General features: G+C 39.1%; 1 protein-coding gene across 1 annotated transcript in view; it reads right to left on the bottom strand.

Annotated features, from left to right (window-relative positions):
- The window catches only part of IQCM (IQ motif containing M), a 594,059-nt gene that overhangs the window by 322,167 nt on the left and 256,943 nt on the right, over nt 1-14,949 (bottom strand). Inside the window, exon 12 of the mRNA XM_060400977.1 lies at nt 4,392-4,590. Within this exon, the coding sequence (XP_060256960.1) occupies nt 4,392-4,590 (199 nt within the window). The remainder of the gene's footprint in view (nt 1-4,391; nt 4,591-14,949) is intronic.

Genomic DNA, 14,949 nt, shown 5'->3' with positions numbered 1-14,949 from the left:
GATTCCTGGATCAGGAAGATCCCCTGGAGAATGGATAGGTTACCCACTCCAGTGTCCTTGGGCTTCCCTGGTGGCTCAGCTGGTAAAGAATCCACCTGCAATGTGGGAGACCTGGGTTCACTCCCTGGGTTGGGAAGATCCCCTGCAGAAGGGAATGGCAATTCACGCCAGTATTCTGGCCTGGAGAATTCCATGGACTGTATAGTCCATGGGGTTGCAAAGAGTAGGACATGAATTACATTATCATATGTATAATGCATGCATATGACATGCTATATTTATTTATACATGCTTATATACACATCTTATATATATATGAATCTTTAGTGCCCTGACAAACTTCTATATTTTGTTGTATTAATTAATTCATTCAAAAAGTCATTTGTTGAGTACCTGTCACACGCTAAGCACTGTTCTAGGTATTGAACATAGTAGCAGACACGACAGAAAACAACATAAACATACACAAACAAGTAAATAAACATGAAAAGCAGCAAATAAGTGAATGTAGTTAAAATGAGAGAGACTCTATGTGTCAAAACAATATGTGGTATTATAAATAAAAAAAGTATGTACTCCCAAACAGGTCATACAGATTGCAGTGTCCATGACAGACATCTAAACAAAAGGTCAAAATGCAGAGTGACTTGCACAATAACGACCAGAAATGGAGGAATCAGCTCTGCTTGATGGACCAGAGAAGGGGTCTCAGTTCAGTTCACTTCACTTCATTTAGTCGTGTCTGACTCTTTGCAACCCCACGGCCTGCAGCACGCCAGGCTTCCCTGTCCATCACCAACTCCCGGAGTCTACTCAGACTCATGTCCAATGAGTCAGTGATGCCATCAGCCATCTCAACCTTCTCCTCCCACCTTGAATCACTCCCAGCATTAGGGTCTTTTCCAATGAGTCCAGTGAGTCAGTTCTTTGCATCAGGTGGCCAAAGTATTGAAGTTTCAGCTTCAGCATCAGTCCTTCCAATGAATATTCAGGACTGATCTCCTTTAGGATGGAGGGGTTGGATCTCCTTGCAGTCCAAGGGACTCTCAAGAGTCTTCTCCAACACCACGGTTCAAAAGCATCAATTCTTCGGTGCTCAGCTTTCTTTATAGTCCAGCTCTCACATCCAAACATGACTACTGGAAAAACCATATCTTTGACTAGACAGACCTTTGTTGGCCAAGTAATATCTCTGCTTTTTAATATGCCATCTATCTTGCAAGGTCATAGCTTTTCTTCTAGATGTAGACATTTAAGTTCTTAAAGAAAGAATTGGAGTTTATTGGAACATTAGGGAGGAAGAGTAATCCACTCTGAAAGGTCAGCATTAACACATAAAATAATAGTAATCAAACAGGGAATGAAATTATTTGGACTTTGCTGGGGCACAGGGTAAAAACGAAGAAGTGTCATGTGATGAGCCTGGACAACGGGAAAAGGCCAGACCAAGGAGCTCGTGTGCGCTGTTTACTAGAGAGTTCATAGTTCATCCGATAAGCAATATGGAGCCATCAAAAGACTATAAGGAACAGAATAAGGTCATCAGAGTGCAATTTTCCTCCATTGCACATGACAGATTAGATGGGAGTAGGTCTACAGGCAGGGAGACCAATTAGGAGACTACTGCAGCTCTCCATGCGAGGGGGTGATGAATAGGAGATCTGGCAAGAGCCCCATGAGGAAGAGTAGCGTAAGAACTATTAAAGAAGTGGTGACCAACTGAATATGGAAGTGAGCGAGCTGAAGGAGACTAAGAAAACTCCAGGTGTATAGCGTGGACAATGGGTGTTGGGTGAGTTCACCAAAATAGGTAGTACAGGAAAGGAATAGGTTTGTGGAATAAGAAAATGAGTTCATTTAAGGCTCTGTGGAGTCTGATTTAACTATGGACCTTGCAAACAGGCAATTAAATGCCTCAATCTGGAGCTAGAGAGACCAGTCTGGGATACGGCTTTAGATTAGATTAGGGAGCAATTAGCCATAAAGTAGGTCAATGATATAATGTGTAGAATAAGCATGGGCTTTGGGGTCAGACAAAGGTTTGAATTCTAGCCTGGTCACTTACCAGCAGTGCAACTCTTTTCAAACGACTTAATTTCTCTGAGCATGAGTTTCTTTACATATAAAATGAATACAGCAGCTATTTCACACAATGAGTGAAAGATTAGCTATACGGATGTTTTATTTCAAAGTTTTACATGCTTTTTCCTATATAATCATCAGAACTACAAATGTATGTTATATGTATATATTTGCTCAAACTCCGGGAGATAATGAAGGACAGAGAGCTGTTGTGCTACAGTCCATGGGGTCACAAAGAGTCAGACACAACTTAGCAACTGAACAATAAAATGTACATATTAATGAATGTATACATATACATACAGAGACAGGCAAATGGATTATGTTCTAACAGCATCTCAATGTTCTCAGAGAAATGTATTCAGGATATATAGTACAAGGCCATTCGAGAGGGCTCCTCACAGAAAATCAAGCAATTCAGGTGGGCACTCCTGACCTATTCTTTCATTTCTAGTTAGTTTTCTAAATTTCATTATTGGCAGACATCAGGTGAGAATAAGTTTGGAGTTCTCTCAAAGGTTCACTAAAATCCATCCATTCAGATTCTCCTGCATTTGCCCAACCAAAATAGGTCCTTATGATTTATTTTGAATGTCAGGACTGCTGTTTATAAAAGTTGCTTTAAACAGAGAATTAGAATATAGCATAGGAGAAACAAAACCAATGCATAGATAGGTGCTCTGAGCCTTAGGGTAAAAGTAGTCCCAGGACTGTTGGGTTAAGAATAAGCCAGGCATTTGTTCACAGTCTCCAGCTTGACACAGTCTGCAACTGTCACAAGAGAAGATTATTCATAACAATTTTTTAAGCCAAAGAACTTTATTTTGGAAAAATCATAGGTATATTGACCAGGTTACTATTCAAAAGTCTGTTAATTGAATGTAAACATATACTGATGAATGTATGGATAAAGAAGATATGGTTTATACATAACGTATGTGCTCAGACACTCAATCATGTCAGGCTCTTTTTGACCCCATGGACTATAGCCTGCCAGGCTCCTCTGTCCGTGGGATTTCTCTAGGCAAGGCTACTGAAGTGGGTTGCCATTTATTCCTCCAGGGGATCTTCCTGACCCAGGGATTGAACCCATGTCTCCTGCCTCTCCTGCACTGGCAGGCAGATACTTTACCACTGAGCCATGTGGGAAGCCCATACATATAATGTTTTATATTATATATATATAAAGCATATATCATATATATTTATGCTTATATATCATATGCTATAATTATATAATCATACATCCATATGATTATATATTTTATATATAATTATAATTATATATAATCATATATATAATTACATGAATGTATATATAATTATGTTGATATAATATATACTATATTATACTTATTAAGCATATATAATATATATAATGAGACATTAGTGGAAAAAAAATGAAATCTTGCCTTTTCTGACAACCTAGTTGATATTAGGATGGAACTAGGGGATATTTTTTCCTTTTTTTTTTTTTTTGACCTAGAGGATATTATGCTAAGTGAAATAAGTCAGACAGAGAAAGACAAATACTACATGATTTCACTAATGAACAAATAGAACAGAAAAAAAAGTCATATATACAAACAGGTTTTTGCCAGAGGAGAGGGAATCCAAGGGAGAAGAGAAACAGATAACAGAGATTAAGAGGTATAAACTTACAGTTGTATATGAGCCATGGGTATGAAATGTACAGTGTGGGGAATATGCTCAATAATTATATGATACCTTTGTATGGTGACAAATGATAACTACACTTGTTGCGGTGATCAGTTTGAAACATATAGAAGAATCAAATCCTCTGTTGTATAACGGAAATTAACATAGTGTTATGTTAATAGGCCAATTACATCTCAAAAACAAATAAAAAGGCAAATAAACAAACTCATAGTAAAAAACATCAGATTTGTGGTTACCAGAGGCAGGAAGCAGGGGAAGGGGAAATCAGCTGAAGGCAGGGAAAGGTACAAACTTCCAGTTATAAGACAAATGAGTACTAGGGATGTAATCTATGACATGATAAATATAACCAACACTGCTATATGTTATATACGAAAGCTGTTAAGAGAGGAGAACCTAAGAGCTCTCATCATGAGGAAATTTTTTTTTCTATTTCTTAATTTTGTATCTACAGGAGATGATGAATGTTCATTAAACTCATCATGATAAATCATTTTATGATGCATGTACGTTGAATCATTATTCTGTATACTTTAAACTAGTACAGTGCTATATGTCAGCTATATCTCAGTAAAACTGGGAGAACAAAGAATTCTTAAACACATTATAATACTCAATATATGCTTTACCTTGGCCATTATTCTTTGGAATCTTTTGCGTTCGAGCCACCCTCTGACAAGTGCCTGCACGGTGGTGACCATTTTAACTATGTTTTTGGTTATTGCAAATTTTTTTCTTCCCCGGAACACTTGGAAGATCTCTATGTGTGGTCCAATTCTTTTAACTTTATTGTCAGTTTTATCACTTTTACTAAGAATGGATTTGGGGCTAAAAATAAAATATAAAATTTCTTATTATAGTTAATAAGAAAAACAATCTTCTAAAAAGTCTTAAATCCAATTTCATAATGAATATAATGAAATAGAAAATACACTGTAATTAGCACATAGAATTCATGTGTTTGCATATATATATATATGTATATCATCTGAACATTCCAATAGGGTTCTCCAAAGAAAGTTGAATATGTCAAAATCAATATAACATGCATAAATTGACCTTCTGAGGAAATGAAACCTAAAAGAAAGTAAATCTGTCAAAGTTTATCCACAAGTATTCAAAAGAGAGATACAGTATCTAAGGAACAAAATATTTTCATATGACAAGGCACATTAGTAAAAATAACTTTCCTGTCCCAGAAGCTATTTTAAACTAAAGACTGCTGCAAAATTATTCAGCACTGATTCTCTGCTTACCAAACTCCTCTGAAAAGTAATTTTATTTTCCAAATGCTTCCAGTTGAGAGGCAGGGTATGTATTGATAGAGCCATGGACTACAGGATCACCGAAGTGAGTGATCCTCCTGGAAAACACGACAAGCCTTGCAACTGATACGGACGGCCCTTCCATCTGTGATGACCACGTGAGAAGACTTTCTGCATGAACAGCCTGTGACCTTGGCAATCTTCTGTCTGCTTTTTTCCCTCGTATATCTTTTGTATTTTTAACATGGTAGTCAGGTTTTTCAAAGCCTTCCAAAGTTCAAAGTGTAGTTTCCTTGCAATTTTTAGCACACAAACATCTTTTTGTTCTCTTAATTGCTTTTGCTTCTGCATCTTTCACAGCTGGAGTTCCAGTGAGATAGCCAGGGCGTTTCACACACCAGACCTGAGTCTTGCCCTACAAAGTGCAGTGTGTATAGACTTCTAAATCCCAGACCCAACTTTCTTGATTCCCAGAGTGAATATCATTGACTGTTTCTACAATCTTCTTCTCCAGATCTGTTTTGATATTTGCATTAAGCTGGCTCTGATAGACTCCTGTTCTAGTCTGCACATGATCATTATTTTTCTTCCCCTGGTGACTAAAATGTTGGAAGTCTGATTTTAATTATTGACTCCAGCCATCTAGTCTCTGTTGGGTGGTAAATAGTAGACAACAGGGGATCTTTTTTCCATTTGTTTCTTCTGTTTGTCTTGAAACTTGTGGTATCTTCTGATATGCCTTGTATTATCAGTACACCTAAAATTAAGTTTCCCCTGTGGCTCAGTGGTAAAGCATCTACCTATAATGTAGGAGATGCATTCCTGGGTCACAAAGACCCCCTGGAGAAGGAAGTAACAACCCACTCCACTATTTTTGCCTGGAGAACACTATGGACAGAGAAGCCTGGCAGGCTATAGTCCATGGGGTCAAAAAGAATCAGACACAACTTGGCAATTAAACAACTACAACAAAACCTAAAATCATTTGAGATACTTCTGTACCCACTAGATTGGAGATCAGCTCCAGATTAGGAAGTTCATAACAAGTATTGTTTGGAGATCCTTTTTGATTCTTGGACCTTCGTACACTGAAGTAGCCACTACTGACCAGTGAGATTTGCTCAAGCACAGAAAACTGTCCTCTGGATTTACTTTTGATCTAAAGCTAAAGACACAGAACTGAGGTTAGCACTTCTCTCTGTTTGTGTATACAAATATACATTGTCCTGTCTTTGCAAAAGAAAGGAAGTTAGCCTGGTATGATGTTCATATAACAGTAGTTCTTTTGTATCTTTGGTTGGTTCTTTCATTATCTCTCTTGAGAAAACTTCCGTAGACTGAGTCAAAAATATAACATGTTGTGCTGGAGAGAAATATTTAAATAGACAAAGCTACCAGAAAAGGCATAGAAAATAAAGCAAAGTTTTCTTTTTGGTTGTTTAAATTAAGACTGATTTTGAATAGCTCATAAAAGAGGGAGCTCTGCCTTCTAAGAGTATTTTTGCTCTGTTATATCAATTTTTATGAACAGGCCTCCATGTAAGAGATAAACTGGGAATGCAAATAAAATAGAAATGGTTACTTCTGACTTGTTCGGAGTTTTAAGACCTACTGTGAAATCAAAAGGATTTTGAGCTCATGACTTTTTTTCCTTTTTCTCAGAAGAAATGAGAGAAGTCTTCTAGAAACACATACATGAGCCAACTTTATGGTCAAACTTATACGTTCTAACAGTAATGTGTAAATAAATCTTAAAGGAACATATACACCTGACCATAAGGTGATGTGTGATGTGTATTGTTAAAGTACCAGCAGTGGTCGCTGGCTCTCTGCTATTCTCATAAGTTGCCTTGAATGGCACAGAATTCTTTATCACATACTGAAAACTGTCTGTGGTGTGGAAATGTTAGGGGAAGCACACTGATTGAAACCATCCACTCTGGCCAAGCACCATAGTAACCATTTGTATGAGTTGTTTTATGACAGGAGGTCCTGGTAAGGAACACAGAACTAATAAGCCTCCACCAACTGGAAGAGTTCAGGAAAAGTCAAAAGGAGACACCACATTTCTGACCACCTCCCAGAATCCTTCTCTCTGGCATCTATCTTGGTTGAACAAGGTGTGCACCAGCAGGAAGGACTCTGAGTCAGAATGACTGGCTAAAGACAATCCGGAAACTAATCCCATCACCATAATACCCAAGACTAGCCAAGTGGCAGAGCTGTTCTCCTGGGTTCCCTTACCCTCCTGCTCTCCACCCAGGTGCCCTTTCCCAGTGAAATCTCTTGCTTTGTCAGCACATGTGTCTCCTCAGACAATTCATTTCCGAGTGTTAGACAAGAATCCAGTTTCAGGCCCTGGAAGGGGTCCCCCTTCCTGCAACAGAAGGGGGTTTGGGAGAGGGAGGGGTAGAATTGAAGTTAGTTATTCTGGTTAAAGGCTATAGTTAGCATGACTCATTAGAATGAGTGAATAAGAGCTATAGTTAACAAAAGTGATTAGAATGACATTAATTAAAAGAAAAAGGAAATGCAAAAATGTTTACAAAATGATGGATATGTTTTGTCTGCTTTTTAATCAATTGCAAAAGAAAAGGATTTATCTTAGGCCTTAGTCATATGGACTTTGATCAACCACACATCTCTAAACAATTGGAATGTTAAATGGAAATTTGAAGCTGAAGAGTAATTTATAGAAGGCTTGATGGAAAGTGAATTATATTTACAAATAATGGGTTTGAAAAGAAGCTATGAAACACACCAAATTTTGATAATCAGTTCAGTTCAGTTCAGTTCAGTCACTCAGTCATGTCCGACTCTTTGTGACCCCGTGAATCGCAGCACGCCAGGCCTCCTTGTTCATCACCATCTCCTGGAGTTCACTCAGACTTACATCCATCGAGTCCGTGATGCCATCCAGCCATCTCATCTTCTGTCGTCCCCTTCTCCTCCTGCCCCCAATCCCTCCCAGCATCAGAGTCTTTTCCAATGAGTCAACTCTTCACATGAGGTGGCCAAAATACTGGAGTTTCAGCTTTAGCATCAGTCCTTCCAAGGAGCACTCAGGACTGATTTCCTTCAGAATGGACTGGTTGGATCTCCTTGCAGTCCAAGGGACTCTCAAGAGTCTTCTCCAACACCACAGTTCAAAAGCATCAATTCTTCAGCGCTCAGCATTCTTCACAGTCCAACTCTCACATCCACACATGACCACAGGAAAAACCATAGCCTTGACTAGACGGACCTTAGTGGGCAAAGTAATGTCTCTGCTTTTGAATATACTATCTAGGTTGGTCATAACTTTTCTTCCAAGGAGTAAGCGTCTTAATTTCATGGCTGCAATCACCATCTGCAGTGATTTTGGAGCCCTAAAAAATAAAGTCTGACACTGTTTCCACTGTTTCCCCATCTATTTCCCATGAAGTGATGGGACCGGATGCCATGATCTTCGTTTTCTGAATGTTGACCTTTAAGCCAACTTTTCACTCTCCTCTTTCACTTTCGTCAAGAGGCTTTTTAGCTCCTCTTCACTTTCTGCCATAAGGGTGCTGTCATCTGCATATCTGAGGTTATTGATATTTCTCCCAACAATCTTGATTCCAGCTTATGTTTCTTCCAGTCCAGCGTTTCTCATGATGTACTCTGCATAGAAGTTAAATAAGCTGGGTAACAATATACAGCCTTGACATACTCCTTTTCCTATTTGGAACCAGTCTGTTGTTCCATGTCCAGTTCTAACTGTTGCTTCCTGACCTGCATACAGATTTCTCAAGAGGCAGGTCAGGTGGTCTGGTATTACAATCTCTTTCAGAATTTTCCACAGTTTATTGTGATCCACACAGTCAAAGGCTTTGGCATAGTCAATAAAGCAGAAGTAGATGTTTTTCTGGAACTCTCTTGCTTTTTCCATGATCCAGTAGATTTTGGCAATTTGATCTCTGGCTCCTCCGCCTTTTCTAAAACCAGCTTGAACATCAGGAAGTTCACGGTTCACGTATGGCTGAAGCCTGGTTTGGAGAATTTTGAGCATTACTTTACTAGCATGTGAGATGAGTGCAATTGTTAGGTCAATTTGGATAAGTTTAATCCTCAAATAGAGAAATGCTTGTGAATCCTGGACTATGAAATGTTGCTTGGGTGGTACAAACAAAGAAGTAAAATCAAAATTTGATTTTCTTTCTGCTACACTGAAAAAACTGATTTTTGAATAACAGTCTGCTCCTAATAGGAGAGGGGGAAAATCATTCAGGGCCTTTATTACAGTTTTCCTAGGAAGCAAAAATTCCTTACATCACACAAAAGTATTTCTTATAAATACTTTTACATTTTTTTCTCTTCTTTATGATCTACTTCTTACAAAATCTGGTATTCCTAATATTTAATGTGATTTGTGACTATGTTACTTTTTTTTTTACTCTAAGGTCACCTATGACTTTTGTTGATACTTTGCAGCCTCTCAAAATTCTTTGCAATTCAAATTTAAATCCTATATTTAGAAACAAAAGCCTGCTGGTTCACAACTCAAAATTCTTAAAGATCCAACTGTTTTAAATATGGCCTGAATAACCATAATTTTTGGCCATTTAGAGCCTGCCTGCTTTGCATTTCCTACAAAACTGTAACCAACATTTATTAGCCAAAGATAAGACAAATTTTGAGGCTATGAAAGACTTCAAGCCACTGCTGCCCATCAGAGTTCACTGACCCAGAGACTCCCCTTCTTGCTGTGAGTGAAATCACCTAGACATGTAAGCTGCCCCTCCTCCACTCCCACAGGAGGTCCCTCAATCTCTTCCCCTTCTGAATGGTGACTCTACATCATGGTCTCTAGGTCTTCTGCTGTGAGGGACTTCCTCTCTCACAGCTGTCCATGTGAGCCAAAGAAAGTGTGTTATGTGCCATTGTCTCCCACGACCATATCTTTTCCTTGATTATTCTCATGATCCTTGAGCTCATTATAATGTCCACAGTTTTTCTTGACTCAGCACTACTATACTGAAAGTTGTCCGATGTATCCAAGTCCACACCACAAAAAGATACCAAAGAAAAATCTCCTTAAGTTAAATATATAACAGCTAAAATATTGTTAATATAAATATATTAGGAGCACACTTTGTGGTAAGCTGATTGCATTGATGGCTAATTAATGCCTCTTTATGCCCCTATCTTTGCAATGTGATTTTACAGCCCCACCCATCAGGTGAGGAATCAAGCTACCCACCCAAGAATCTAGGTTAGCCCTATGAATTGCTTTGACCAAAAGAAATCAATGGAAGTCATGCTATGCCAGTTCTTAGCATGTGCCGCTAGAGGCCTTACACAGTTCCATTCTCTTAGAATTCGTCCTGTACATGAGAACAAGCCAACAGGCCTCTAAAGAATGAGAGACCACAGGAGAACCGACAAGAGGGACTCATTTGAGTGATCCCCGATGATATCAGCTAAGTACGGACCAGATCATCGGAACTGCCTCATGAGAAATAACAGTTGCTGTTTTCAATTACTACATTCTGTGATGTTATTGTAGCAATGAATCACTGATGCACATACTCATGTTCATACACACAGGGTAATACAGTAACTGTCGAATTGATTTTTTTTAAATATTTTATTTCAGAGGTAAATTACCTCTGTCAAGTAGTGACACTCATGACAAAGATTTTATGGGATGACTTAAAAAACAAAACAAAACTTGAGGGTTGCCAGTGTAAATAGCATGTTCTTATTTTAAGATGTGCGTGTGTGTGTGTGTGTGTGTGTGTGTGTGTGTGTGTGTGTGTGTGTGTTAGGGAAATAAAATAGAAGTGGTCTTGTTCAGGCTTCAGAGACAAAGGAGCAGATCAAGCGGCTTACCTTGCTTCTGACCCACCTAGACACTGCCCAGACTACCACTGTGGGTGTCAGCCACAACTTCCCTGAGTGTTGGAAGAGAAACACAATAGATAGATAGGAAGCAGATCTTGGAATTTGTTAAGTCCCTAGAGGAGGTCTGGCCAACCACTTCCTGGATTTAGCAACATTCCAAGATCTGCAAAACAAAGAAAGTGAAGTCCCTCAGTCCTGTCTGACTCTTTGCGACCCCAGGGACTGTGGCCCACCAGGCTCCTCCGTCCATGGGATTCTCCAGGCAAGAATACTGGAGTGGGTTGCCATTTCCTTCTCCAGGGGATCTTCTGGACCCAGGGATCGAACCCAGGTCTCCCGCGTTGCAGGAAGACGCTTTAACCTCTGAGCCATAATAGCAGAGCTGCTGGTTTTTTGTTTTTTGTTTTTGCTCCTAAACTAATAATTGGCCTGTGGCCTGGGGATTATAAGTGGGGCCAAGAAACAGCAGTCCTAAGACTCACCCACAGAGCTGACACTGCCTGGGACCTTCTCCCAACTGGAGCTCTGGACTGCTGTCACACAGAACCTCCCAGCACTAAGTCTATTGCTGCTGCTGCTGCTGCTGCTGCTGCTAAGTCGCTTCAGTCGTGTCCAACTCTGTTGGACCCCATAGATGGCAGCCCACCAGGCTCCGCCATCCCTTGGATTCTCCAGGCAAGAACACTGGAGTGGGTTGCCATTTCCTCCTCCAGTGCATGAAAGTGAAAAGTGAAAGGGAAGTTGCTCAGTCGTGTCTGACTCGTAGAGACCCCATGGACTGCAGCCCACCAGGCTCCTCCATCCATGGGATTTTCCAGGCAAGGGAACTGGAGTGGGTGCCATTGCCTTCTCCAGCACTAAGTCTGGACGTCTGCAAATCCAATATGGTGATGTATATACTACTGCTCTCTTCTGCTGTTTCTATTTCTTGTTTCCTTTTAAGGTTAGTATATTGAAAGTAGACTAGATAGTTCTCTAATAAATATTTGTATTGTTTATTTGAATATAATGAGTGGCTTATTTTGTTAACAAATCCTTTGAACCTGAGGAGAAAGTGAAAACTTTAGACAAAACCTCATGCTAAGTCACTTTAGTCTGACTCTTTGTGACCTCATGGACTATAGTCAGCCGGGCTCCTCTGTCCACGGGATTCTTCAGGCAAGTATACTGGGGTGAGTTTCTGGGCCCTCCTGCAAGGGATCTTCCCAACCCAGGGATCAAACCCATGTCTCTTACATCTCCTGCATTGGTGGGTGGGTTCTTTACCAGTAGGGCCACCTTTAATGAAGGTCGTTTGGCCGTGTCCCCTCTTTGTGACCCCATGAACTATACAGTCTATGGAATTCTCTAGGCCATAATACTGGAGTGGGTAGCCTTTCCCTTCCTCCCAACCCAGGGATCGAACTCAGGTCTCCTGCACTGCAGGCAGATTCTTTACCAGCTGAGCCACAAGGGAAGCCCAAGAATATTGGAGTGGGTAGCCTATCCTTTCTCCAGAGGATCTTCCTGACCCTGGAACTGAACCAGGGTCTCCTGAATTATAGGCAGACTCTTTACCAACTGAGCTATCAATGAAGTGGCCACCTGGGAAGCCCTGTTTCAAGGTGATCAGTGACTAAATCCTTACGCAATGAATATGTATGTCTGCAATAGAGGATTCCACTTCTCTCCACTCTGATATTTCTGTTTATTATATCAAATACACACTAGACATATATTATTCCACTCAGACATAACTTCAACAGGTGGCTTCGACCTTTCTCTCACACTTGCCCAAAGTCCCTAATACAACTTATATGGGACTTACGTCCCCTGAAAGAAACATCAAAAGAAAGACAGCCTTCCAAAGAATATATTTTCTTAACAATTTATAGTAGAAGGAGAAGACTTAGAGTACAGGCTTCTCAATTTATGATCTGTGTCATATGTATGATACTACAGTGCTCCTCAACGTTCTTTTTTGGGGGGGGGGGCACTAGAGACTGGTTTTATGGAAGACAACTTTTCCACAGACCAAGATAGGGGATGGTTAGGATAATTCAAACAAATTACACTTATTGTGCACTTTAGTTCCATTATTATTATATCAGCTCCACCTCAGATCATCAGGCATTAGATCCCAGATGTTGGGAACCCCAGTATACAACCAAGAGAGGAAAAAATTATGTCATGACTTCAGAAAGGCTGTCATTGGCAATCTCCAGTCCTCAATGGTTTGGATAATTTGGGTGACTGACTTCAGGGGTTTTTTTTTTCTTTGTTTCAGGGGTACTAAAAGACAGTCATACCACATAAACTGACTCTACTACATAAATGTTCAACTTAATGAAAATTACAAGCATCAGTAGTAAGTAGATGAGATGGAGAAACGCATTATGACTGTCAGATAGATGGAGGCTCAGTAACCACCTCTGAATTAAAGAACCAGTAGGAACTATCCCTTGCTTCTTCAAATGTAATTTTTAAATTTATTAGCCTTCATAAGGTCTTAAAACAGTTCTGATATGGAGAGAATTATCATTTTATAGATTTTACAGTTCTGATATGGAAAGAATTATCATTCTACAGATTCTTAGTCACTAAAGAGTATCTGTAAAACTCTTGGGCCAAAAGATATACAGTTATTCCAGTTATAAAATAAGTAAGTTCTACAGAAGTAATGTCCACCCCAGTTAGTAAATATAGTTAATAATATCATACTGTATATTTGAAAGTTGCTAAGACAGTAGATCTTAAAAGTACTCATCACAGGGAAAAAATTGTGACTGTATGAGATGATGGATGTTAACTAGACTTTCTATGATCATTTTGCTATATATTCAAATATCGAATCATTATGTTGTACACCTGAAACTATACTATATCATTACAAGTCAACTATATCTCAATTTTGAAAATTCTGTTAGAAAGTATTTATAAACATAAACATAAGTCATTAGAAACTAGGTATGGAACTAGTTACCACCAGAGAAGAGATTACAGTCTTTGTCCCCAAGCCACCTCTTTTGAAAGTCACCCTATAAAGGCTGAGAAAGACCAGAGCTGAATAGCTGAACTGAAATCTTTCACTTGAGGTTTGACAAATCTATGATCAAGGTGTCAGATCAAAGAGTTTTCAGTGAGAGAAGAAATTAAGCAAGATTACATGTGAGAAAAGATACAATAAGTTAATTAGTAAGTTAATCATGTCTGAATATTAAGACACTGAGCTTGGCAAACATTTGAACAGGGAATTTCCTTTCAACTGCTAATGCTTATACGATAATATATATTAAACACTAAATCAGTTTTAGAGTTTGGTTCAGATATTGCTACTAATTAGTTTTGGCTGATATTGAAGTATTTTGTATGCTCCATTTATAAAAGCACTCTTCGCCCATCTGTTCATAGGTTGAAAGTGATTAAAGGATACTTACTTTGGCTGCTGTAAAAGTCAAATACTTTTTAAGCTGCAAATATGTGACAAAACCAGTTCAGGTTGCCAAGTTCAGAAATACATCAAAAAAGATTTGCAATGCCTCCCTGCCCCCAATTCCTCTTCCAACCTGCATTATCAAAAAGTAAATATCACCACTTTCCTGATTAGACTAGCATGCCTGCTTTGTCCAAATGCTTTGCAATTTAGTTATAATTTACACAATTTGCTCTGATTTGGATCCTCTGCTACCAAGCTGTGTTGAGGGCTTTCGTTTCCTGTACATGCAGCCTTGAAGCAGAAGCATGTGATGCTTTCGTGCTTTGAATGCTGGATCTGAAAGCAATTTGGCTAACAAGTGAAACAAGTTTGTGGCCTACTTTAACACCCTATATGAGGTCTGTTCAGTTTAAAAACAATGCATTATATTCAGCATGGGTGATAGAGATTTTTAAGAACATGAAGGTAATACATTTCCACAAATGATATTGTCTCAGTATTATTTAGTACTCCACTGGCAAATCTTCCCAAGGGGTTAGGACTTCATGCTAGCAAAACCTGCTCAATTCAAACATCAGAACAGAATTCCTGGCACGTTTAAAAAAGATGCAATCCTTCTGAAGTGGAAGATAACATCACTTT

This window comes from Ovis aries, chromosome 17 (assembly GCF_016772045.2).
Source record: "Ovis aries strain OAR_USU_Benz2616 breed Rambouillet chromosome 17, ARS-UI_Ramb_v3.0, whole genome shotgun sequence".
Classification (NCBI taxonomy): Eukaryota; Metazoa; Chordata; class Mammalia; order Artiodactyla; family Bovidae; genus Ovis; species Ovis aries.
The sequence above is the reverse complement of the archived record's forward strand: the minus strand, read 5'-3'. Positions and strand labels throughout refer to the sequence as shown.